The sequence below is a fragment of the Bubalus bubalis genome, chromosome 3, assembly GCF_019923935.1.
Source record: "Bubalus bubalis isolate 160015118507 breed Murrah chromosome 3, NDDB_SH_1, whole genome shotgun sequence".
Classification (NCBI taxonomy): Eukaryota; Metazoa; Chordata; class Mammalia; order Artiodactyla; family Bovidae; genus Bubalus; species Bubalus bubalis.
In genome coordinates this window covers 70,153,542-70,178,323 of record NC_059159.1, presented here as the reverse complement: position 1 = coordinate 70,178,323, position 24,782 = coordinate 70,153,542, and the positions used below count along the sequence as shown (strand labels likewise).

The window sequence follows — 24,782 nt, the reverse complement described above, 5'->3', positions numbered from 1 at the left end:
TGAGTCACCGAAAGAGGTTTGTTCCAGCAAAAACGGGGTTTGCACTGCTCCACTCATACCCACACTGATTCTGGTCGTGTGGCCACTGCTGGCCGTCTGATAATAGACTGATGGTTAGTTTGATAATAGACTTGGGGTTCATGGAGGCTTCAGGTCCTCAGTTCATTTGAGACTAAAACCAGCCACCACACTGACCCAAAGTTACTTGCCACTTGGGAGCACGGCTCTAAGCCAGACTCAACAATTTTCCAAATATTTGTAATTTAAGCATCAAAACTTAGTCTCAATATTCCAAGGTAGGTTGTTAAGATTTGTATGTTGAAACCTATTAGTTCTGCTAAAGTTCACGTAGGACACGGGACAAGCTGGTGGCAACAACCTTGGTCTGAGGATGCACTGGAAGATTCCTCGCTCAGCCGTGGGCTGTGGGGCTTTCTGAACCTCTGGGTGGTGTGGGTCCCTCCCAGCTGTAAAGCTGTTGGGGGTCTTGGCCCTGGTACACACTCCTAAGCTCTTTGGAAGAACATTTGCCTTCTAAATGTTTCTCTACTATTGATATAATTCAATACAGGATGTCCAGTTAAACTTGAATTCCAGATAAACTTTTTTCTAGTATAATTATATCCCAAATATCACACAGGACATATTTATGCTTTAAAAAGGAGTTCTGGGACTTCCCTAATGGTCCAGTGGTTAAGAATCTGCCTGCTAGTGTAGGGGACACGGGTTCAATCCCTAGTCTGGGACCATCCCACATACTCAGAGCAACTAAGCCCATGCTCCACAACTACTGAAGCCCGCATGCCTAGAGCCCCTGCACTCAACAAAGAGTAGCCCTCCCTCACTGCAACTAGAGACGGCACATGCATAGCATCTCCGGAGACCCGGCATAGGCCAAAAAATAAATTTTTAAAAATGGACTTCTGAATTCAAATTGGGCATCCTGTACTTTTCGTCTCTAAATCTGTCAGCCCTGCCCTCTACTCTGCACTTTAATTATATGTATAGCATCCTTGGTAGCGTCTACTTGGCTCCTACTTCCAGAGAGAAATTTTAAGTTGTCCTCACAGGAGTTTCTGACTAAGCTGAATCTAGGGCTTTAATTCAAGAAGCTCACAGAGCCCAACGCCATTTGGGCAGCTTTCTGGAGTTGTAACTAAGACCTGCACCCACAAACACACCCACCCTTCCCTGAGAAACTGCTTTGAAGCCCCCATCTTCTATTTACTGGGCCCCTTCTCTGGGGCTGGGGGTGTAGCGGGAGGAGGAGGAGTGGCTGGATGTTTGTTAATTAACAGGCATTCTAGGTTCTTAGTTTGGGGAACAGAGCTCTCAGGCTGATTCTTAAACTTCAGTGAACTGCCTGAAGGTTCCAGGTTTTCTCATAGTTCTCCTAGTTTTTTCCTAGTCATGTATGGATGTGAGAGTTGGACCATAAAGAAGGCTGAGCGCCAAAAAATTGATGCTTTTGAACTGTGGTGTTGGAGAAAACTCTAGATAGAGAGTCCCTTGGACTGCAAGGAGATCAAACCAATCAAATTCTAAAGGAAATCAATCCTGAATATTCATTGGAAGGACTGATGCTGAAGCTGAAACTCCCAATACTGTGGCCACCTGATGTGAAGAACTGACTCACTGGAAAATACCCTGATACTGGGAAAGATTGAAGGCAAGAGAAGGGGATGACAGAGGATGAGATGGTTGGATGTCATTACCAACTCAGTGGACAAGAGTTTGAGCAAGATCCAGGAGTTGATGATGGACAGGGAAGCCTGGTGTGCTGCAGTCCATGGGGTCACAAAGAATTGGACATGACTGAGTGACTGAACTGATGCTTTCTCAGGAGACGTGGGGAGGTGCCTCAAAACCTGCATTTTTAACAGGTCCCCTGATAGTCTTCTTTAACTGCGGACTCAGGTCTGGCCCCAAATTCTGCATTTCTTAGAACCTTGGAGATAGCAATGCTGCTGGCCCATGGGCCAGTCCCGAGTAGCAGGGCTCTTCAGTGTAGCGTTCTGACGCATGCTCTGAGTGGGTTAGGCTGATCGACCTTTGCTCCCACTTCTAACAAAGATATGCCCTCCTCCACTTAAAGAACGAAAAGGCACTGTCACTTCCAACCGTCCTCTTGCTTGGAGGCACCCAAGAAAAAGTGAGCCGAGGTGACAAGGTGGTAATCGGTGTGGCAAATTTTTTACTGAAGTAGTGACATCAATCCCAATCCTAAATTCTGCTTTTTGTTTCATAGCAATGATTCCTTAGGCCAAGCATGAAGATGCCCTAAGGTCGTTCTGGCCCACTTAGTGCATCTCTGCTAGCTTCCGGGTAAGGATGGAGGTGCCGGTGGGTACATAGCATGGATTGGAGAAAAGTAGGAAATGGGATTATTCAACTTGTGTGTGGGAGTGGATAGAAAATGTTAGAACCGAGGTTATGCATGTTTCCCGGTTGAAATTGTACACATAATGCAATGATATATCTACAGATTTAAACCTCATTAAACATTCCGTAAGTACTGGGTTCCACCAGTTTTTCCTACAATGTTAACCAGAAGTTTAAGAGCTTGTATGAGGTAGTTCTGATCCTAACTTCTGAGGCACATCCAAAGGCCAACCTCCCCGCTTCTCAGAAGAGCACTGGTCCAGCTCCCAGTCGTGGAGGGGAAGTGATCTGTGGTATCAACAGGTCAGTGATGGTGGTGATGGCGGGAGAGGAGTGGATGTTGCCAGTATTAATGGGCTCCTGATCCCTCAGGAACTGGTGTCCTTCCTTTGTGTATGTATGGTCCTGTGATTTTGGAAAGATTGAGGCCAGGAGGAGAAGGGGACGACAGAGGATGAGATGGTTGGATGGCATCACCGACTCAATGGACATGGGTTTGGGTGGACTCCGGGAGTTGATGATGGACAGGGAGGCCTGGCGTGCTGCGTTTCATGGGATCGCAGAGTCGGAAATGACTGAACTGAAACTTCCTGCGTGTTATCTAGGACAATGCAAAAGAATACAAAGGAATATGTAATTTTCAAACATTTATTTGGCTGCACTGGATCTTAGTTGCAGCACGTGGGATCTAGTTACCTGACCAGGGATTGAATCGGGCCCCTGCATTGGGAACGCAGTCTCAGTCACTGGGCCACCAGGGAACTCCCAGAAATAAGTAATTCTTAACCAGCAAGGTAAATCCAAGAGACCAGGAGCTCATAAAACCACACATGGACTCTGCTTCCACCCAGCTGCAACGCTGGAGGGCCCCAGGACGCTGGCTTGGAGGAGGACCGGTACACCACCAGTACCCCATGCCTGCAGGGCTCCTCAGGTCACTGCTGGTGTATGGCTGGTAAAAAGAGGTACGAGTTCTTACCTTAGTAAAACAGGGACAGAGCTGCTTAATCAACAGAACACGGCTGATGAGAATGAGGCACCATGCTTTGAAAGTACAGCAGCAGCAACATAGTTAAAACTAGGTATTTATTTTGTTCCACTAAACTGCGACAAGACCTCCCTGGTTAGAGGTTCGAGGGTACCCAGATTCATGGGAACATGATTCTTTCTGGGGAATAAGGAGAGACAGCAGCTAGAAGTCCACAGTGACACACAATCTTGGAGATACCACCAGAACGCAGACTTCACACTGAAGGAGAGGCTTTTTATTGGCAGCCATTCCTTGTGTTAACAGGGTGAAGCAGTGATTGTAAAAGGTACAAGTTGGCTTCCTGCCAAACTAGTTTCACTGGATTAGAGGGCACCGAGGTCAGTCAAGTCACAACCACCTCGTTTGAAGGAGACAATCCGTACAAGTAGTACAGCTCTTCCATCTCATTCACATGATTAGCCGAGGTGCACAAAAAGAAAACTTAGAAGGATCACAGCAAGGACAGGACCGGAGAGGGTGAGCCATGCTGCGACGCGCGACAGATGCAGGGGCCTGGGAGAACAACAGGGCTTTCCAAAGGGCTGCCCCACGGTCTCTTCTCAGATCTGTCCCACTCCAGATCCGGAAAGCTGCCTGCTTGTGCAGGGATCTAACTAGGAACTCTGCCTTCCACTCTAGGAAATCTACAAACCCTTTAAGGTCTTGCTCCCTGGTGATGCAGAGGCGGGGGTGGGGGCAGTACAGAAGTGGTCAGGGCAGAAGCAGGGGTCGCAGGCACTACACAGTTCGTCTACGGGGAAAGGTTCGCTCTGCTTCGGCAGTGGCTTGTGTGTCTACGTGTTCGTGTTGGGGCAGCAGTCTGTCCCTGGGCAGGCCTGGCTGTGTGTCTGGAAGACAGACTGGATGGCAGACACACAGCTTGGCCCGACCCAGTCTTCTTCAGACCCTGTCTAAAAACCCTTTATATCTTATCATAATTCAAAAAATAAAAGACATTCCACTCCCCCCTATCCCCCACCTCATCCCCAGTCCAAGTGGCTGTATTTAGGGGAAAACTGGCCCTGGGCCAGCAGACAGGGCCCCAAGCAGATCAGATCTTCTAGTACTGATGAGTGCACGGCATTCCAGCCACGATTTCCGACTCGATTCCACAGTGGTCCTGTCCTCTGAGGATTTTGAAGAAGCCTGGAAAGCAGAAGTAAGATGCATTTAGTCTGCTTGGATTCTGATCTTTGCCAACATACCCAGCGTGCATGCTCAGTCATGTTTGACTCTTTGTGATCCCATGGACTATAGCCCACCAGGCTCATCCGTGCATGAGATTTCCCAGGCAAGAATACTGGAGTGGGTTGCCATTCTCTTCTCCAAGGGATCTTCCCTACCCAGGGATCAAACCCACATCTCCTGTGTCTCCCCCATCAGCAGGCAAATTCTTTACCACTGAGCCACCTGGGAAGCCACAGACCCACCCCTGAAAGACGGGGGAGTGGAAGTCACAAACCAGCCCCAAAGCTGTCACCAACCGGCACCAAGGTGCTCGGCGGGCTTCCACTTACCCTCCCACCCAGCCCTGTATCAGACTTCTGGACGGTATGGCCCCCCGCCCCCTGCGGAACCAGGACGAGCACATCTGGCTTGAGGCCATGCCCCCATGCACACACCCTATTGGGATCCGAGGCTGCCCCTGTGGCAAGGGGAAACCCCAGCTCCCCAGCACAGCTGGCAGACACGATGCCCACTGTGCCCTGGCTTGGGCGCCTTCTTAGCGGGGACTGCGCTCACCATTGTCACCCCAATCAGTGTTCCAGGAGTTGCCGACCAGCCAGTAGGGGGTGCCGTTCTCCACTCCCCAGCCTAGGATGCGGATGGCGTGGCCTCCCATAATCTCTCCAGAGACGTGCTGGTACACCCCTGGGGGAGGACAAGACCCTTCAGACTCAGCCTGGGCACCGCTGGTCTCCCACAGCAGCCCGCCCGCTCAGCTGGCCAACCCCACACAGGACAGATAGAGCCAGAGGAAAGGACGGGCCCTGGTGTTCCATGGGAAGACTCCAGGGATTCCCATAACATTCGGGAATTATTTACATATATTTTTGAAAGCCCAGCACACTCAAACATGGGGGATAAATATTAGGATGGAATGCAATACAATGTGCTTGTTGGCTGCCTTTTAAATTAGAAACTCTGACACATTAAAATATCAACGATTATTTTTTTTACATACTAGGACTCCATGCAATGACTTGTCAAAGGCTATCTGTGGCTTAAGTTTTAAATTGCTAATCTGGGGCACACCGTGCAGACTGGGTGCTGTGGGAGAGGGCTGGGCTGGCAGCTGCAAGTCTGACTGATGGGAAGAGATACCGGCTAAGGTGCTCAGAGGACCACCAGGTTACTGATGAATGATTGTCCAATCGGAAATGTGTTCTCTTTTATAACACTAGTGGAAGTTAAGAACTGCCAGGTTTATAATTTTTTTCTCGCCAGGCAACTTGGTCTTTTTTTTTTTTTTTTAAATGACTAGAGAGCTTTGAGTTTTTGAACAAGCAGAATACAAAATGAGACAGAAATCCTCAGCACAGACCATTTGTCTGGAACAGGGGATTTCTAAGACAGCTCTTGGGTGGGGACCATCCTGCCCCCTTCCCACTTTGAGTCCCCACAGGAAGGTGCTCCCTGTTTCCTCACCCACTGGGGGCTGGGCACAAGGCTACGACTTTGTCAAGACAAAGATGACAGAGGAGGTCACCCAGTGCAGACACGGGAAACCTGCGGACGTGCTGGGGGAGTGATGGAGCTGGAGAGATGGGGCCAGCGGCTCCAGAAGGAGCAGAAAGGAGGAGACGCTTGGGAGGAGCAGGAGTTGGCCACGGACAGGGCGGGTGCAAAGGGCTGAGAGAGTGGCCAGCAGCGTGCGGCACTGCTGGAGGCCCAGCGCCCACCCAGGACATCCTGCCAGCAGGAACCTATACCTGCCTCCCCGGGTGCTGTCGGTGGGGTCGGGAGGGGGATACACACCAGACTTGTATAGCAGGAAGTCCGAGTACACAGAGAAGGCCCCCTCGACTGGACCATTTTTGTAGATCTCTGCCATGATCTCCTTCTCGTTGTTGGCGACGCTGTAGGAACTGCATCCTGCAAAGAAACCAACCAAGTGGGGAGGGTGCCTCCGGCAGGGGGTCAGCCACTCCCTGATTCATGGGGTTCCAGCAGGCAGGATCTTGGGGGTGTGTGTGTGTGTGTGTGTGTGTGTGTGCGCGTGCACATGCATGCACAGTAAGCATGAGGCCCTAGAAGCAGGGCAGGAGGAGAAGGCTCCTAGGCCAGATTACTCCCCCGTGACTGAGGGGTTTGGTCTCTTCCTTCCGAGACTGAGGGTCTAAGACTCTGTTCAGGGTGGAGACATGCAGAGAACACCGTGCTGCTCTCTCCCATCAAAGAGGCACTAACCGCATCGCTTCTCCTGACCTATGACTCCAATGCCCTGGCCTCCTCCTTCAGCTTCCCTGGGCCCGGGGCAGGGGTCGCCCACCCCACTTACCAAAATGCTTGTCTTCTTTGTAGGACGGGCTGTAGCCAGGCTCACAGGTCTTGCTGCACTTGGGGGTGTCCCCCTCACCGGTACACGGGGGCCGGGAGCCGTTCACATGGTGCTCACAGGGAGGGATGGAGTACGGCCTGCAACCTGGAGGCCAAGGAGAAAGGTGGTGTCAGCAGGAAGCCAGCCCCTCAGAGGCCAGAGAGAAGAATCAGGGTGAGAGCTCATGAGAATGGAAGTCGCCCCGAGTCTGTGGCGCCAAGACTGCCCTCTTCCAGTTGCTGACTCTGTGTACACAGGGCTGCCCTGTCTTCTACCTGAGTTTTCAGCCCAGCGTTCAATGTACCCTCAACCCTGATCTTCACTTTATAGGGGAAAATGAGACCATTTTATAAGGAGTAATCCTGCTTATAAAATCCATCTGGCTGGACGGGAACTAAAGGCAGACACTCACCTACATGTGAGTTATAGAGGCCCCCGGACACTAAGCCTTTCTTTGTCCAGAAGTTCCAGGCTCCAGAGGGGAAGCCGCCGTTACAGCTGAGAAAAGAGCCACTCATTAAACAATGTGAGAGTTGTCCTGGCTGCTCCCAGACCACCACCCACTACACCCATCACCGCCTTCAGCAACTGGCCCGTCGATTCTCCCAGATCCCCAAAATCCCCGTCGGTTCTCCCAGATCCCCAAAATCCCCCAATTCTCCTCCTGATAGTCACTTCCTGCTGGGAATCACCCAGGACTGCCCACCAAGTACTTTCATAATCAGAAGTACTTTCATAATCATGTGCTCACCAGGAGGCTGTGTCTTCTCTCTGGACAGGGGTTCTCAAAGGGCAGCACATGAGAATCCCTGGGGCTATGTTACAAATACCAATTCCAGGGATTTCATTGCTGTGGGCTGAGACCTACGCACTCCCTTTTTACTTTCTTTTCAGGCCCCAGGTTTTTCTAATCTGCAGCCACATCTGAGAACCACTGTTGCAAAACCAAGGCCAGAACTGGCAGAAAACAGGGAGCTGTGTTCCTAATGTGGGCTTATCTGGGAATCCATCAAACCTCAGTTACAGAGGAGGAGACAGGTCCCAAGCTGTTCCCCGAGGAACAGGAAAGGAGAAGAAGCACAATAAAACCCAGAAACTAAACCGGGAACATCTGTTTTCCCCTGACCGAGGCCCAGTCCAGCCCTGTGGGGGCCCAGCCTGGTTTCAGGAGCCTCCTAAAAGCAGTATCTCCCAGGGTCAGCTTCCAGATGCCCTGGGGCCCCATCGTGTCTTGGTAGAGACATCGTCCTGCCCGAGGGAGTATCATGCCTGTACCCTACAGGGAGCCCTCCAGTCCACGTCCACCCACAGGTCTCCTGGGGAAGCTCCCAGGGGCTCCGACTCACCCGTCCCCACACTCGCCGCCACAGCAGGTCAGCATGTCTTCAGCAGACACCTCCACGTTGACACGCCCATTGCTGTGGATGCAGATCCGGTCAGAAATGGCTTCCACAGCCCCGAACGCCTGCAGGAACAAGCCCCCCAAGGTGAGCCCCACTCTGCGCTGCGGTCCCTCCAGCCCACACCCAGGAGACCACAGTTGACACCTCGGGCCTTCCTGGTGGCTTGTTTCCCTCAAGGCAGCTGGGGGTCCTGGGGCTGAAGCTGCGCTTTAAAGCAAGAGACCAGTTCACTCCAGACCTCTACCTGGGCATTTGGTTTATCTCTGAACCATGCAGTTTTGGGATTTTTAACATAAAAGTATAGCTTGCACAAAGGACAAATACTGTTATGATGCCACTTATATGAGGTATCCAGACTAGTTAATATCATAAGAGCTCCCCTACCCAAAATAAAAAAGTCGGGGTGGAGTGTATGACTATTAGCATAACTGATGCCATCTGGGGGCCCTACAGCTTCTCTGGTCCTTTTGCTGATATACCTTGATTGCATGATGCAGTGAATCACTTCTATGTCATCAAAGGCTTTAGTATTTAACAGATTTTGTTTCATAATCATTAGGACCATGTAGCCTCTATGTTCTGTTAGTCCCCAAACAATGAGGAAAACTTTCGCTGACAATGCCTGGTTACCATTCATGAATCTTGACTTAAGAATGTACTTCCCATTTTCAAGCTTCTAACTACCCGTCCCCATACCCTAGGTTAGCTATAAAACACCAGAGGCTCCTCAGTGGTGTGGAGTGCAGCTGCAAATGATTCCAGACTCTTGTCCCCACTCATATCCCCCATCCTGATCCTACCCTGTGAGTCACCCTATAATAAACTGATTGATTTAAAAAAAAAACAAACAAAAAAAAACAGAAAAATCATAGCACAGAGAACTTTACTAAGTGCTCTGTGGTGACCTAAATCAGAAGGAAATCCAAAAATCGGGGGATGTATGTAGCTGATTCACTTTGCTGTACAGTAAAAAGTAACACAACCTTGTAGAGCAATTATGTGTATGTGTGTCCAGTCGTGTCCCACTCCTTGCAACCCCATAGACTGTAGCCCGCCAGGCTCCTCTGTCTTGGGATTCTCCTGTCCCTGAGATTCTCCAGGCAAGAATACTGGAGTGGGTAGCCAGTTCCTTCTCCAGCGGAGCTTCTTGACCCAGGGATTGAACCTGGGTCTCCCACACTGCAGGCAGATTATTGTCTGAGCCATCACTCCAACAAAAATTAAAAGGAAAAAAAAAAGAAAAGTCATGAGAGACAGAAAGTAGAAGAGTGGTCGCTGGGGACTGGTGGAGGCGAGCAGGAGTTTCTGTTTAGTGGGGATGGAGTCTCAGCTCTCCAAGGTGCCGGGTCCTGTGGACGCAGCTGGTGATAGTGGCACAGCAATGGGAACGAACCCAACGCCACCGGCTGGCACACTGAGAGACTAGGACGGTTACATTTATATCACGTGTTTTACCCCCACACACACAGTTAAGACAGCTCATTGACACAGATGCACCGCTACTTCATGAAGCAGTGCGTACATGCTGAGTCGCTTCAGTCGTGTCCAGCTCTGTGCGACCTTTGGACTGTAGCCAGGCAGAGCAGGGGTCAAAGCTAATGGTGTCTGCTGATGGCCCAGGACAGGGTGTTCAACAGAAATCAAAACTGCTTCACAACCCGTATGTGGGGCATGCCTTGTACAGGACACTCTGCCTGTCAATTCTTCCACCTGGTCCTGCCATGATTCACGACCACCAGGGATCTTTCTTTTACACTAGGGGAGACTGAGCCTCGAGAAGTTTATGTGACTTGCCTAGACTCAACCTGTCTAACCTTAGAGCCCCTGGTTGATCCCACCCTTCCCCAGCCCCTCACCCCAACCCTCCCTTCTGGCCCGCAGGGCCTCACCCAGCAGGAGCCACAGGATCCCTGGTCTCTGATCTCTTTGATGGTCGGGCAGTTTGGCCACTGTTCCCGGGCATCGAAGCTTTCAGGCAGAACCACATCCGTAGCAAATACATCTCTGAAAAATGACAGGTCTCCGTCACAAGCCGTCACCTTACAGTCCGCGCCCCCAGCCCCTGTGGCCTGGGCTGTCACTTTGCAGGGAGAGGAAGAAGATGTGTGGAGGGGGCCATGTGCAAGGACGTCCCCTTGGAATTTTATTAAAATTTTTTTTTTTTTGTTGCGCCATGGAGCATGCAGGATGCTGGTTCCCCGACCAGGGATTGAAATCATGCCCTCAGCAGTGATAGCATGGAGTCCTAACCTCTGCACTGCCAGGGAACTTCCCACTTGGAGCTTGATAAAAACAAAACTGGGTTCTACTCCTCCAAATAACTTACCATTCTGTATACTTCTGCCTAAACTTATTTTGTGCATATTTTTGAAGAGTTTTAACCTCAGGGTCCAGATAACTACATCTCTTGCTTTCCCCATGCTACCCTGAATCGAACATCTGCCAGATGTTCATCGTTTTTCAAACATCTTCACAACTGTGTATTGGTCCCATCACTTAACTATCCCAACCTCATAGATTTTTCTAATGCTTCCTTCAAGGGAAGTATCTGCATGAAAAATGCAGACTTTTCCAGAAAAATAAAACATTAATGGCAGATTACATGGCTTTTTTCAGGTTTTGCTTATTCAAGACCATTCAGACCTGGGGCCTCTCCCTCTGCAGCTGGGACACCCGAGAAGCACAGGAGGAAATTCCGGCACTGGGAGCGGGGCCCTGCGCCTCAGGCGGGGTCCCTGCAGCTAGGGGCGGGGGGCGGGGCAGATGAGGCCTCTGCATGCCAGGGAAGCCTCCCTGTCCCCCCCTTGCCCCTGTGCCAAGCATAATCTCTGCCTACATGCCAGCAGTCCTGGTGCAGCCAGGTGCCCTACCTGGGGGCGGGTACGCACCTCTGGGGCAGCTTGGGCCCGCCCAGGATGGCGCCACACAGCTTCTTCACGTAGCTCAGGTCCACGTTGTAGAAGTTGTGTCCAGCCTGGAAAAGAGCCCCACCCAGAGCAGTCACCCACCGACTTGGGGGGTTGGGGGTGTGGCATGTGCACACCACCCACACAGGGCCTGACAAGGCCAGGGGTCCCCTCAACCCCGTAGCGCAAGGGTGCTGGGGCACTGCTCCAGAATGATGTCTCTCCCCCGACAATTCACGTTCAAACCTAACCCACTGTGATGCTGTGATACAGTGGGGCCTTTAGAGATGATCAGGTCGTGAGGGAGTAGCCCTCAAGACTGGGACTAGTGCCCTTTTATAAGGAGACCCCAGAGATCAAGCTTGCCCCTCAGGCCAGGGAAGAACACAGAAGTCACCACTTGCCACCTAGAAAAGGACCCCAAGCAGGACCTGGCCACGCTAGCACCCTCGTCACGGTGGGGTCTCAGCACGAACCCAGCTGTGAACTCCACGGGGGCTGGTTTACTCTCCCATGCACCTGCACACACTCGCACTCATACTCTCACACACGTGGACGACACACGCGCACACACACACGAGGCAGGGGACAGGGCAGTGGGCACGGGCCTAAGCAAGTCAGGACCACGAATCAGATCAACTGTCCAGGACACACCGGCCCGTGGGCCACAGCCGCCGCCCCTCCTGCAGGAGTCAGAACGCACAGAAGGGGCCCCCAGCCCACCTTCCAAGTGGTGTTTTGCTTGTTAACAAAGTTGACCAGCTCATCGGACAGAGGCGGGAAATACAGGCTGCTCCGGGCACTGGTCAGCACCAGCAGGCAGCTGAGGGTGGCCAAGAGCCGCCACATTTTGGAAACTGGATCGGAGATTCACCTGGAGAGGAAAGGACACGAGACATCAGTACGTTTCTTCCTTCAGCTCAAGTGCTCGACACACACAAGGCGTCACCTCAGGATGCACCGTTCTGGGGGCCTCGTCCCATCCTCTCTCCGCCGTCTGCCCCCTCATGCTCCTTGGTCTCCCCTTCTGGAAACAGGGGGTCGGCAGAGTGCCTGCAGGGACCTTGGCACCTGTGGGCTCTCATGCCTTGTCTCAGAGTCCCAGCCCGTGCCCACAGCACACAGGACTGCACGATGGACTGAATGTTTGTGTCCCCTGCCCACAAATTGAAGTTGCAATCCTATCCCAGAAGGTGATGGTGTTAGGAGGTGGGGCCTTTGGGGGAATGATAAGGCCATGTGGGTGGAGCCCCTATGAGTAGGATTAGTGCCCTGATTATAAAAAAGACGCTACAGAGCTCCCTTGCCTCTTCTCCATGTGAGGACACAAGGGCAGTCTGACCAGGCAGGGTGTCCTCAGTGGACCACACTGGCCCCTGATCTCGGGACTCCCAGTCTCCAAACTGAGAGCAGTAAGTTTGTCTGGAAGCCACTGTCTGTGGCATTCTGCTGCAGCTACCTGAATGGTCAAGAGAGACCGTGTGGTCCAGGAACACAAGACAAGCCAAGGAAAGGCTGTGCCATGCGCAAAAGGCCCCACTGATGTGGGCAGGACACCGTGTCACTTAAGCCTCCAAAGCTGCTGCAGGGCCAGGTAAGGGCTCGCGGTCTGAAATGGTGCTGCTCACTGCATGGTTTGTGAACCAACTATCTCGTGAACTATGAGTTTGGGGCAAAGGCAGCCTGCTTTCCGTCAGAACCCACCCCAGGGCCCAGGTGACAAGCAGTGCCAACAAGTCCATCCCAAACAAACAGATAAAACCAAATCTGCACGCAAAGGCAAGCCCATGGCGCCTGCTGCCGTGGCCAAGCTGCCTCTGCACGCGCTACCGGAACAGGGTTTGGGCCTCTTCTCAAGTTTGAGCTCCCAAAGAGTAAACACCTTTCCCTGTGACCACGTCTCAACTGGAAGCCCAGTGAGAGACAAAAATTGAAACCGAAGATAAATCTCACGAGCCACGTTTTGAACACCAGACAAGCAAACACAAGTCCACCTCCAGCTCCGCATGCCTTTCTCGAGAGCCGGGAACTAGAGCTGGTTTGGCCGGTGGCACAGGTCTCCTGGGACCTTCTGTGGTTTTTCCAGTCAGACGAGGACTGTGCTTCAGAGACGGGGCTTCCAAGAAGGTAAGTCATCCCATTACCACTACGGCCTTAGATCCTGGACTGGCCTGCAGGTCGAGAGACAGGCGAGTTCTAGAGTCACACTCTTAGGCAGGAGGCTCTGATGAGAGCAAGAAATATGACCCAGGTGCCACAGCACCACCGGGCCTGGGGAGATGCCCTCTCAGTGAGTGTGTGTGTGTGTGTGTGTGTGTGTGTGTGTGTGCAAAGGCGCTGGCCACTGTGTCGCCTCCTCAGGTCACAGGTTGCTGAGTGGTACAGGAAGATGACGTGTTTGACAGCACTGAACACGCTGCCTCCCACACAGTGAATTCTATTTAAGCAAGAGCAAAGCTAAATGTATCTGTTGCTTAAGCAACAAGCCACGGGGAAGAATCCATGTATGAGGCTGGCCAGGCAGTTCTGGAAAGCAGCAGTGACGGAGGCCTAAACCCCTGGGGTGGCAGAGGTATGATAAACCCCGGGGGATGCCAGCTCAGGAAGGGGTCCATCAACACAACAGGCCACTTGGAGGCACAGCTGTGTGTGGCAGAGGTGGGGGAGGAAACACACATCTCGGTGGATGGTGTTTGCACACCTGGTTGTGCATTTACAAAAAGGGAAAAAAATAAGACTGAATCTTTACCCTCAAGTTCTTACACGCAAAAATGCTACATGGAACAAAGATCTTGCATAAAAACACAGAAGTTGTATGAGAAAATAAGCACACTTAAAAAAAGTAGTATTGGGACTACCCTGGAGGCTCAGGGATAAGGAATCCGCCTGCCAAGGCAGGAGACGCAGGTTCAATCCCTGATCTGGGGAGATCCCATATGCCGCAGAGCAACCAAGCCCGTGTGCACCAACTATTGAGCCTTTGCTCTAGAGCCCGGGAACTGCAAATACGGAGCCCATGTGCCACAACGAGAGTGCAGCCCCTGCTCGCCAAAACAAGAGAAAGCCCGTGCGCAGCGAAGAAGACCCAGCAGAGCCAAAAAAAGATAATCCTTAAGATTAGTAAAACAAACAAACATAATATTGGAGCGAGGAATGCCTCAGATTGACATAAAACAGAGCCCTTAAGGGGAAAATGTTTGATTACATGAAAGTAAAGCCTCCCTTCTAGAAAAAAAACAACATACAAAGTGACAGACAAAAAACAGCCCTTACATATACTTAAGGCTTTGTTTCCCTAATAAGCAAAGGACCCAAAATCAGAACAGCAGCAGCATAATGGAAAACTAGCCAAAGGAGATACACAGTACGTGTACAGAAAAAGAGCTTCAGAAGGCCAGCAGATATTGAAAGATGCTCATCAAAGAGATATTTATCTTCCACCACACTGGCAGAAGCTGCAGTGGGATCATTTTCCACTGGGGTTAGAGGTGGGGAATCAGATGCTGCTGCTGCTGTTTACCCACCAGTAGGTACCGCCCAGCGTCTATCAGCTCTTCAATCCACACACCCTTTGACTCAGCAATCTGACCTTTAGAAATGTATCCCACAAGCCTCAAACCACAAAGACACTGGTAACATGCGTATTCACTAAACATTCTTGGTGTTCACAAAAGACCAGAAAGAAAGCATCTATAACAGTAACTGTTAAGTTGTGGTAAATGGTTAAATAATGAACTACAAAGCAGCCATTAGGAAATGAACCTGTGGAAGTGAACCACATTGTACTGATAATAATATATGTGTGTGTGTGTGTGTGGGCATATATATATATGCCCACACACACATACAGTAAGTGAAAGAAAGCAAAGGAGCAGGTGAGTCATGGCAAGTGTGACCCCTCAACCCGAGTACGTTTACTCCTGTCACTACATGCAAAATGTCAAGAAAACCATACTCACACATAACCGCTTACGTTCGCTATACGTGTGCATGCTCAGTTGCGTTCAACTCTGAGACCCCATGGACTGTAGCCTGCCAGGCTCCTCTGTCCATGGGACTCTTCAGGCAAGAATACTGGAGTCTGTTGCCATTTCCTCCTCCAGGGGATCTTCCCAATCCAAGGATCAAACCCACAGCTCCCAAGTCTCCAGCATTGGCAGGCAGATTCTTTACCACTGAGCCACCTAGGAAGCCCATTTTCACTATACAGCCTTCCCTCTTTTTTAAAAAAATTATTTTTTCTGGAGTGAACATGCTATACTCTTAAGTTTTGTTCCTGTAGAAGAATAATACTGTTAATAATCCTTCAGTTGGGCCACCCAACTGAAAGAACCCAACTGAAAGAACATGTTCTGATGAGGCTCGAGATGCATTTCCAGTCAGAGGTCTTCTCTAGAGTGGCTTTCTGCTCAAAACGCTTACCCTTCCCATGTTCAGTGACTCATAGGAAGGCTGCTGCTCACATGACCCCGAGTCAGGCAGTCTCCAAACTGTCAGGAGATATTTCACTGTACACGCTTGTGCCAGGAGGGACAAAGGAGCTCTCCAGGGCTTCTTTTTAAAAGGCTTCTGAGCAGAGAAGAAGAGGGTTCCTATCGACACCCTGACTTACACTTGTCATCTCAGCACTGCACTGAGAAGGTGTGTGTGCTCCCTGCATACAGACCCACCCCTGCAGCTGGAGGCCGGGCCGACAGGCCCATCAGAATCACAGCTGGAAGGGTCGCCACCCTCGGCCCTCACCACAGCCTGTCCAGGTCACAGGAACACAGCTGGGTCCCCAGGAAACCAGAGGCCATCCTCGTGAATGCTCCCTGTGTGTCAAAGCGGAGTGTCCCCAGGACCCCTGTGGGCTTAGCCAGCTGCTCAGTGTGCAGAATGGGGCACTTCCATGCAACCCAGATCACATGTAAGATTTCTCTGGTTTCCTGGTGGCAGGGAATGCCACCCTGCTTTCCTGCTCTATGGGTCCTAATCCATGGCTCCTATCAACTGTTCTCCCAGCTCAACCCCGGCCTCAGTGAGAACCAGACCCGTGAACCTGGGGATTGCAGCAAAGCACGAACCACCGCCCCAACTTGCCCACTGGGGCTGCAGCATCACATAAGAGCATCTGGGTTGCAGTTCAAGGATGAGCTCCAGGCGTGTAGTCCGGAGACCTGGATTCCACTTACTTCCTAACTGTGCACCTGCCTTCACTTAGCCTCAGTCTCACCACCTGTAAAATGGGGCTAATGACCACTGGTGTCCCCCCAGTGGAAGTCCAGAGTGAGAGGAGGGTGCCTGCCACAGTCAGAAGGCAACAAAGCCTCCTCCCTCTTCTCTTCTCTCATGTCCCTATTCACAGCCCGTGCCAGACAAGCCCAGTTCGCACAAACCCACCTACCTACCTCCACGTCACAAAGAGCCTGAAATTAAAACAGGTGTTAACTCCAGCTGACCTCCCAATGGGCCTCCCTTTGTGGCGGTCCGGAAGCTACTGAGACCCCAGAGAATATGGAGTCAAGTTTCTCCTCCCAAGGGGACAGACCGATGTCCAGGGCAGTGGCAACTGCATCCCAGCGGGTGCTGACCTCCACAGGGACCGGGAACCAGGGACAAACTCGCACAAACAGCCGGAGGCCCGAGCCGTGCTGTTAGCCGGGGTCACGGCCTCAGCACGAAACACTGCCAGTTTTCACTTCCCCTCTTTTGGGCAAACATTTCCCTTTTCTCATTCTGTGGGAGTATTTTTCCCCCTTAAAAACCGGGGAGAAAGAATAGAAGGTCCTTACTGTGAGGGAAGAGGGCTCCCATACAGGATTACGACACCTGCAAGTCACAAGACCACGTCAGGGTGTGGACGGAGCAGGGGCAGCTGTGGGCAGATGTGAGTTCCAGCCCTCGGTCAGCTGACTTCCTGGGAAGTCAGATCACGGGCTCCTCTACGCCCTCTGGCCCTTTTCCAAGCTAAACTCTAGCATTTAAAAATAAGGGCTGCCTCATGTCTTTCCGCTCCAGACCCCTAGAGCACTTTTGTGTCCAGCCTCCCACGAGAGCACAGTTGCTCGCTACACCTCCCTGCCGCCAGCTATGGGCTCCATGGACCGGGGCTCAGGAAGCAAGGGACTGAACACGGGAGTCCTGACATCCCAGGGACACGTAGCCAAGCCTGATTTTTTTATTTTTTTTTTAATTTAGTTTTATTTTTGTTGGTGTTGAAATGCATGAAGTCATTTATTCATGATTACAGCTGTGCAAACAGCTGGGCAAATAGCCGTCCCAGGGCTTACAGACGCACCCTCTGCCCTGGGTGCCTCCATGAGAATGGGGAGCGGGTGGAGTTGGAGGCGCACAAAAATGCTGATAGAACACAGGCCTTTAGGACAAGAGCCCAAGCTCGATTATTTAAAACAGCTTTCTTATATGGTTAAGAGCCCTCTGCAGACTGGATTCTAAATCCTAAGGAGGCAGGACATATATACCTGAAATTTCCAAATTGGCCACCTGCAATCCACCGGCTAATCCAGAAAAAGATGGATGCATGCCAACCCGCCTTTCATCTGGTCCTGTGCTCTTCCTTATCCATTGCTGTTGTTTAGTCTCTAAGTTGTGTCTGACTCTTTGCAAACCCAAGGACTGTAGCCCGCCAGGCTTCTCTGTCCACAGGGTTTCCCAGGTAAGAATACTGGAGTGGGTTGCCATTTCCTTCTCTAGGAGATCTTGCCAACCTGGGGATCGAACCCCTGTCTCCTGCATTAGCAGGCAGATTCTTTACCACTGAGCCACCAGGGAAGCCCCCTATCCACTACTGCCACTCAAATACTGTTGACAGTTGACTTTCACAGTTGGCTCAAAAGAACTGAGTGCCTACATTCCGCCAATAGCTACAAAGTGAGGCTGTTTCTTATGCAGCAGAGTGGCTCTAGGTAGGGGTAAGGTAGAAGGTTTGGAGGGTTGTGAACATTCAGTGGGACCATGTTAGAACTTGTGTTTCTTTCTCTTCCACAAAGACTACTCTTGCCTCTCGCTGTTGCCATGAGCACTTGCGCCCTTGAAGCTGGGACCATTTCAGGGCACCCACACAAAACCAGGCACCCCTTGGTGTCCCCTGGATGCCAGCTGCTCACCGACACCTCCATGCTGGAGCAGAGCACGGACCTTGACTTCAAATGGGCTCTGACTGAACTGAAGGACACCTGAGACCCCTCCTCTTTGAATCTGAATCACAGCCTTGATGTGGTCTGTTTGATGTCTTGGTTCCAAACGGAAACGTGCTCAGCTGCTTTGAAATCAAAGTGGAGCTCGGTAACAACCCAGAAGGGTGAGATGGGGAGGGAGGTAGGAGGGAGGTTCAAGTCGGGGGGGGGACATGGGTAAACCTATGGCTGATTCATGCTGATGTTTGGTAGAAACCAACACAATACTGTAAAGCAATCATCCTTCTATTAAAAATAAATACATTAAAAAAAAAAAAGCAAGCAGAAAGGGTTGATGGTCTTCTCCTCACAGCACTAAACAGACAGATAGCCAGACATGAGCTGGTTATCTGGCCCCTAGATCCAGGCCCCCTGCAGCTGAATGCCCCCAAGCAAGTGCTGTGAGACCCAGAAAAGGCATCTACCACATCACTGCAGGCTCCATGGGATCCAGGAGCCGTGAGAGGGATCCCACCACCCTCACCCACCTAAGCTCTTCAGGACACTCATGGGGACTCTCCCTGCTCCCCATCTGCCAATCGTCTGCCCAGAATGAGTGACTAATTCCCACCAAGTTCTGCAGTGTGGCTTCCTCAAGCTGCTCTCCCCTGGTGCCTGGAAGCCGTATGGCTGCAGTGCCCACAAATGGAACATCACTTAACACACTATTGACCAAAGATGTATTATGGTCACAGGCGCCAGTTTCTGCAAAAATTCCCAGTCAGTAATGTGTTAAGATCAGTCACAACAGCTCACACCCTATAAAGAGAAGAAAAATACTAGTCTAGGGCTAAAAAGGGCTTTCTAGGTGGCTCAGTGTTAAAGAATCCACCCGCCAATGCAGGAGACGCAGGTTAGATTCCTGGGTTAGGAAGACCCCCCTGGAGGAGGAAATGGCAACCTACTCCACTATTTTTGCCTGGGAATTTCTATGGACAGAGGAGCTGCAAAGAGTTTGGACACAACTGAGCCACTAACCAACAGGCCTAAAGACATGGACCTGCAGGAAGGTCCTTGGCAGTCAAAAAATGTTGTTTTTTTGAAAACCAAGACCATTTGGGCAAGGTTCTGTAGAGCTGTAGAAGCTTTTGCTTGCCAGCTTGATCCCAGACTCAGATGCTGACTTACTGAGATGCTGAAGGGGTGACTTCGTCCCCACTCGGTCTCAGTCAATAAAACGGGCATGCTGCCTGGATTCTGAAGGACCTTGAGGCCCCTTTATAAAAGCTTTCAGAAATCCTTGAAGATTCAAATGAGATTAGTGTTCCAAGCCTTTCCAGCAAGCAGGAACACAGCAGCTCCCTAATTTAATTCGAGGCTAGATTACATCTCCCTGCTGGCTGGGCACTGGGGGCACAGAAACATAAGCAGATACAAAAGCAGGCAGCAGAAAGGCCTCACCTCTCTTATGTGGGCCTGGTTTCCTTCCCTGGGCCCCTGAAAAGACACATGCCTCTCATCAGGGGCTGCCTGGCTCGGAGCAGACAGCCCTACAGCCACGCAGGAAAACAGTTTCTCAGGGACCACGTGAGACAGTTTCTCATGGAACATATCTCCCTATGCACAGGCCGGTTAACTCCTCCCTCCCCAAGGGAATCCCTTCTGTCCTCAAACGTACCCCAGTGGGCGGCAGGGGGAATCAAGATCTTCCTCAAATGATGGTTTGTGTGTGTGCCTGCATGCTCAGTCGCTCAACTGTGCTCGACTCTTTGCGACCCCAAGGACTGTAGCCCACCAGGCTCCTCTGTCCATGGGATTCTCCAGGCAAGAATACTGGAGTGGGTTGCCATTTCCTCCTCCAGGAGACCTTCCTGACCCAGGGAACCAACCAGTGTCTCCTGCATTGACGAGTGGATTCTTTACAACTGCACCACCAGGTGAGCCCAAATGATGGTTTATTTTGCTCTTAACCACCAGAACATAGCACCCCCTAAATATCTGCAGAGTTAAGTAGAGGCAGAAGGGGCGGGGGCTGAAGGCTCCTAGTGGATGTGTGACAAGGCCTCAACCCTAAGCCACAGGACTTGTTTGTTCCAATGAACAGATCTTGCCCAACTCCAGGTCAGCAGGTCATGGAGAAGCCCAGCCTCGCTGGGTCTCTTGGCAGAATAGCTGGTCTCACTGTGCTCTGTACGGAGTCCTTTCACTACCTAGATATTTGTCCCATCCTCCTTCCCGTACCCTTGCTGGTAATTCTAGGTTATCCTGATGGCCACACTGAGTGACTTACTGGCCAGGTAAGAGACATGTAACCACAGTCAGACTGCAGGCACATCCCTCCTAGCACCCAGCATTCATAACATAGTAACACTGGAAAAGGACCCCTGGTCCTGATTAAGGCTTTTGTTTCCCAGGTGAGGGGACCTGGAGCTTGAGAAAAGACCGAGAGCAAGCTCTGGATGGTGTACCTGGATGGGGACAGAACTGCCAAGAAATGGAATTGTAGAGATTTCTGCACAATCATCTGGGTGACCCCCGCCCCCCGCCCCATCATGTCACAAACCTGCAGGTGCCTCAGTTTTCTCATTGTAAAGTGGAAGATTCAGACTGCCAATATCCCGACCCCACACGCGTCCTCAACGTTAAAAAAACCAGAGAATATTATCTACTTGAAGACAAGTCCAGATGCCTAGGTTAGGATCAAAAGAAACCTTCTTAAGTTTCAGCTGTTGGCAAACATACTAAAACCCACAAATTACCACTGATCAACAACAAAAATAGAAAAACATCATCAACAATTTCCTAGGGCAAAGAATTAAACTGGAATTCCCAACCATGCAAATTAAAACAAGGACAGCTTTTCAAACACATCAGATGCGCGGAGATTAAAATCTAGTAATACCTGGTGTTGGTAAATATGAGGAGCAAGAACCCTCAAGGCCCTGAGGATATGCTGGTGAAACTTCAGTGGACAGCACGGACATCTAGAAAATGGACGGTGCACACAGCGTAGGACCGAGCACCTTCCCGACTTCTGCTTCTCCCCCAGAAAAACCCTTGCAACTGACTGAGAGACAGGATACTGTAGCCTTGTGAGGACAGAGAAAAAGCAAAACCCACCTAACTGTCCCTCAGGAGAGAAATACACTGTGTATTCAAAATGAATGAACAGTGTGTATGTATCAATGTAAATCAATTTCACAGACACCAGTGGAAAAGGATACATGTGGTATAATTAAAGTCATGTGCATTTCAATAACATTCATAAATTGATACAGATACAAGGATTAAAAGAACCATAAGGGGATTAAAAAAAAATCATGCAGGAAAATTAGAAAGAGAAGAGCAAGGGACATCCCTGGCAGTCTAGTGATTAAGACTTTGCCTTCCAATGCAAGGAGGTAGGGATTTGAGATTCTTGGTTGGTTGGGGAGCTAAGATTCCACATACCTAAGTGGCCCAAAAGCCAAAGCATAAAACAGAAGCAATGTTGTAACAAACTCAATACTTTAAAAATGGTCCACATAAAAAAAAAAAAAAGAGAGAGAGAGACAGACAGACAGAGAGGAGAGAAAGCAGATAGGAGTTACAATGTCCCTTAGGAACTAGACACAGATTTGCAGAAAAGAAGCTGAAAGTTGCTGCCTGCAGAGGGGGGCTGTGACCAGGAGGAAAGGCCCTGACTCCACCACCCACCCTCCTCCCCACCCAGACACACAAGGCTGAGACAAGGAAGCTGTGGGTAGGGTAGAAAGCAGGTGGGGATGAGGCTTGGGCTTTAAAAAGGGACTGAAGCCTAAATATTTAATGGTGTTTGATCCCTAGATCCCCCTCCTACCCAAACTAGGGTAAAAGGTGAATATATCAGCCATGGAGGGACTCAGGAGTCATCTCTCAAGCACCTGGCTTAAGCAGCTCTGCTAAGTGTTAACCAAGAAAGATGAGGACCCAGGGCACTGAGTGTAAACCAAGAAAAATGAAGACCCAGGACCAGGGGCAGAGTGACAACTGCCTCCTAATACCCAGTGAGTCCAACATACACCTGCATGTTGCTCAAGCAGATCCATCAACCTACTGGATCCATCAACCCCGACCACCCCGCACACGAGACTGAACTGTATCAAGGTGCCCGATCTCAATGCTCCCTGACCTACAAAAAATTACCATTTCATACAGTTCAACCTCATATTTCCAATACTTTCCTTCTGCCAAACTGTCAAAAACAAACAGCAGATATTTCGGGTTCTCATCCCGAAACATTTCAGTCCTTCTCTCCCAAGGACAGGGATATTCAACACAATCACAACTCATCACCACATTTAAGAAAACCGTCCAACCAACCTTCCAAGGTTCACCTGAAAGCACTCTTCGTTCACTCCCCAGTGCAGCTGCCAGGTAACAAAAGAAATCTTAAGCCCTAAAACGCATGCAACTTCCTACTCCCAACTCCCAGGGCCAGCAGCTGGGGAAACAGCCAGTCCATAAGGAGGACCTCGGCTTAAGCTGCTGAGTCAGCAACACACGGGCATGCCTCCTGGAGACAAAGGGCTTCCACCCTCACTACCTGACCAGTTCAGAAAAAGGGCTGTCCTGACCCAGCGGCAGCGGAGGTAACTGGAATCAGGGCTCTTGTCTGGTCCAAGGTGCCTCCCCCTGGGCCTGTGAAGCCCCCAGATAAGGGATCTGCACCTTTCCACTTGGCAGCACCCCACCTCTAGGACAGATACCCCTAAGAGATCTGAGTGAATCCAGGGCACCTTCTTTGGGAAAGCCACACAGGGTGGGGCGGCCCAACCTCTTTTTCCACAAAGCTTAAGAGTCACCATTACCAGTACCAACAGGAAACAATCTTCTATGAAGTTAACAACGTTATGAGAGAAGAAAAGGAAAGTAGCCTTTAACCAATCCAGACACACCACTAAGGCTCTTTGTCTTATCACCCTGCATCTAAAGATTCAACTAGATGGATGTACCTTGGCAGATATGCCCCTAGTGAAGGCGCCTGAAGGGCAGTTTTTCTAAGGTTACCAAAGGTGCTAGGTCTCCTTTTGAACCCCATGCCCCTCCAACTGGGTATGAGTCTCAGAGGGATATGGGGCCTATCCTTCTCCCTGTGCCTGCCTATTGGCTTCCTCAGTGCCTGGGGAAGGGGCTGACCAAGGTCCATAAAGAAAGCAAATCCAATTCACATCTACCAGAACGGCCTGGCTAACTTCCAAATTCAGTCACCCCACAATGCTCCCTCTCCCAGACCTCCAGAGTCATCAGCTGAGGGGCAGGCGATGCTCCAGGGACTCTGCCCTGCCTTCCCGCTCCCACAGCACCCTGGGCCCAAGCCTGACTCCCTGCCTTAGCAGTGCAGGGTTGGGGCCGGCATTCCACTCTTCTCACACTCCCAGGGAAGAGGCTGGCACCCCGGGCTCTAAAGTGCCCTGTCCTCCCCTCTGCTTAGCTTCTCCTCCCTCCATCTGTGGATTTAACTCTTCCTGTGGGTCCCACCCTGCTCCACCCAGTTCCAGGTTCCTGTTTCCCAGTTTCTGTCTTCTGGGGTCCCTGGAATTGTATGACTCTGTGCAGAAAGTTGCCCAGGAAAATAATTTACAAAAAGAAAACAACTAAGACAGATGTTGATAGTATTTCCTATCAACTCAGTGATCTTCTAAGAAAACTGAGGACCAGAAGCTCACAAGGGGCTGGAAGCCAGGCCGAGGTCCAAATGGAGTCAGCGGGGATCCAAGCCAAGCTCTTCCTCCCAGACTCCTCCCTCGTGTCCGCCGGCAAACTCCCCGCCTCCGGCTCTGGAGACGGCGGACTGTGGGGTCGGGTGACCCGACCCGGGGTCCGACCAGCGCCCGAGATGGGGGCAAGCCTCCCGGACTGGCAGTGCAGTCCGGCCGCCCGCGCGCAGAGCTTGCCTTTCTCATCACAACCACGTCGGAGAGGGCGCGATGCCGCTCGGTTCGCCCTGCTGCGACTCCCCGAGGGTCCCGGCTTCCGCATCCCCTAGCCCGCCCGCACTCACCGCGCTCCGCCGCCGCCGCCGCCGCCGAGGGCCTGGGCCTGCAGCCTGAGCGCCTGAGCAGCCGCCGTAGCTTCCCGCAGCCGCCCCCGCGCTAAGTACAGCGCCGGGCCCCGCCCCGTGTCCAGCTGACTCGTCACGTGACCGCACACTCCCCGCCCCTACTGGAGCCTCACATGACCTTCCGCGCCCAGGTGCGCTGGGGTTCTGCTTGGACCCAGCACACCTCCAGGCGCCGGCTCATCGCAGGGGCTGGGAGCAGGGTTTCTGAGTTCCTCCTGCGTATCCCCGGCGCACTGGGACCCTTGCAGAGAAGAAGGGGGCTGCAGGCGGCTCTCGGGGCCTCACCCCTCCTGGCGAAATTCCCCGGGGCGGCCCTGGAC

The 24,782-nt window shown here is 51.4% G+C and overlaps 1 protein-coding gene across 2 annotated transcripts; it reads right to left on the bottom strand.

The window, feature by feature from the left end:
* Positions 1–3,451: 3,451 nt before the first annotated feature.
* On the bottom strand, positions 3,452–24,555 carry CTSB (cathepsin B). Of its 2 annotated transcripts, XM_006060241.4 has the most exons (10): positions 24,403–24,555; positions 11,986–12,136; positions 11,245–11,330; positions 10,246–10,360; positions 8,300–8,418; positions 7,366–7,451; positions 6,915–7,058; positions 6,392–6,508; positions 5,156–5,284; positions 3,452–4,558 (listed from the first exon to the last, which is right to left on the bottom strand). In XM_006060241.4, the coding sequence occupies exons 2-10, from the start codon at positions 12,109–12,111 to the stop codon at positions 4,473–4,475; spliced, it is 1,008 nt and encodes a 335-aa protein (XP_006060303.1). In that variant the 5' UTR covers positions 12,112–12,136; positions 24,403–24,555; the 3' UTR covers positions 3,452–4,472. The 2 variants fall into 2 exon arrangements, with proteins under 2 accessions (XP_006060303.1, XP_025137123.1); XM_025281338.3 differs by lacking the exons at positions 8,300–8,418; positions 11,245–11,330; positions 11,986–12,136; positions 24,403–24,555 and having other exon boundaries at positions 10,246–10,319.
* Positions 24,556–24,782: the final 227 nt, after the last annotated feature.

Coding starts and splice junctions, on each gene's coding strand:
- CTSB (XM_006060241.4), bottom strand. CDS start 12,111: ATGTGGCGGCTCTTGGCCACCCTCAGCTGCCTGCTGGTGCTGACCAGT. Junction 10,361..11,244: donor GGGCCCAAGCTGCCCCAGAG/GTGCGTACCCGC, acceptor GTCATTTTTCAG/AGATGTATTTGCTACGGATG. Junction 4,559..5,155: donor CACTGATTGGGGTGACAATG/GTGAGCGCAGTC, acceptor TCTGCTTTCCAG/GCTTCTTCAAAATCCTCAGA.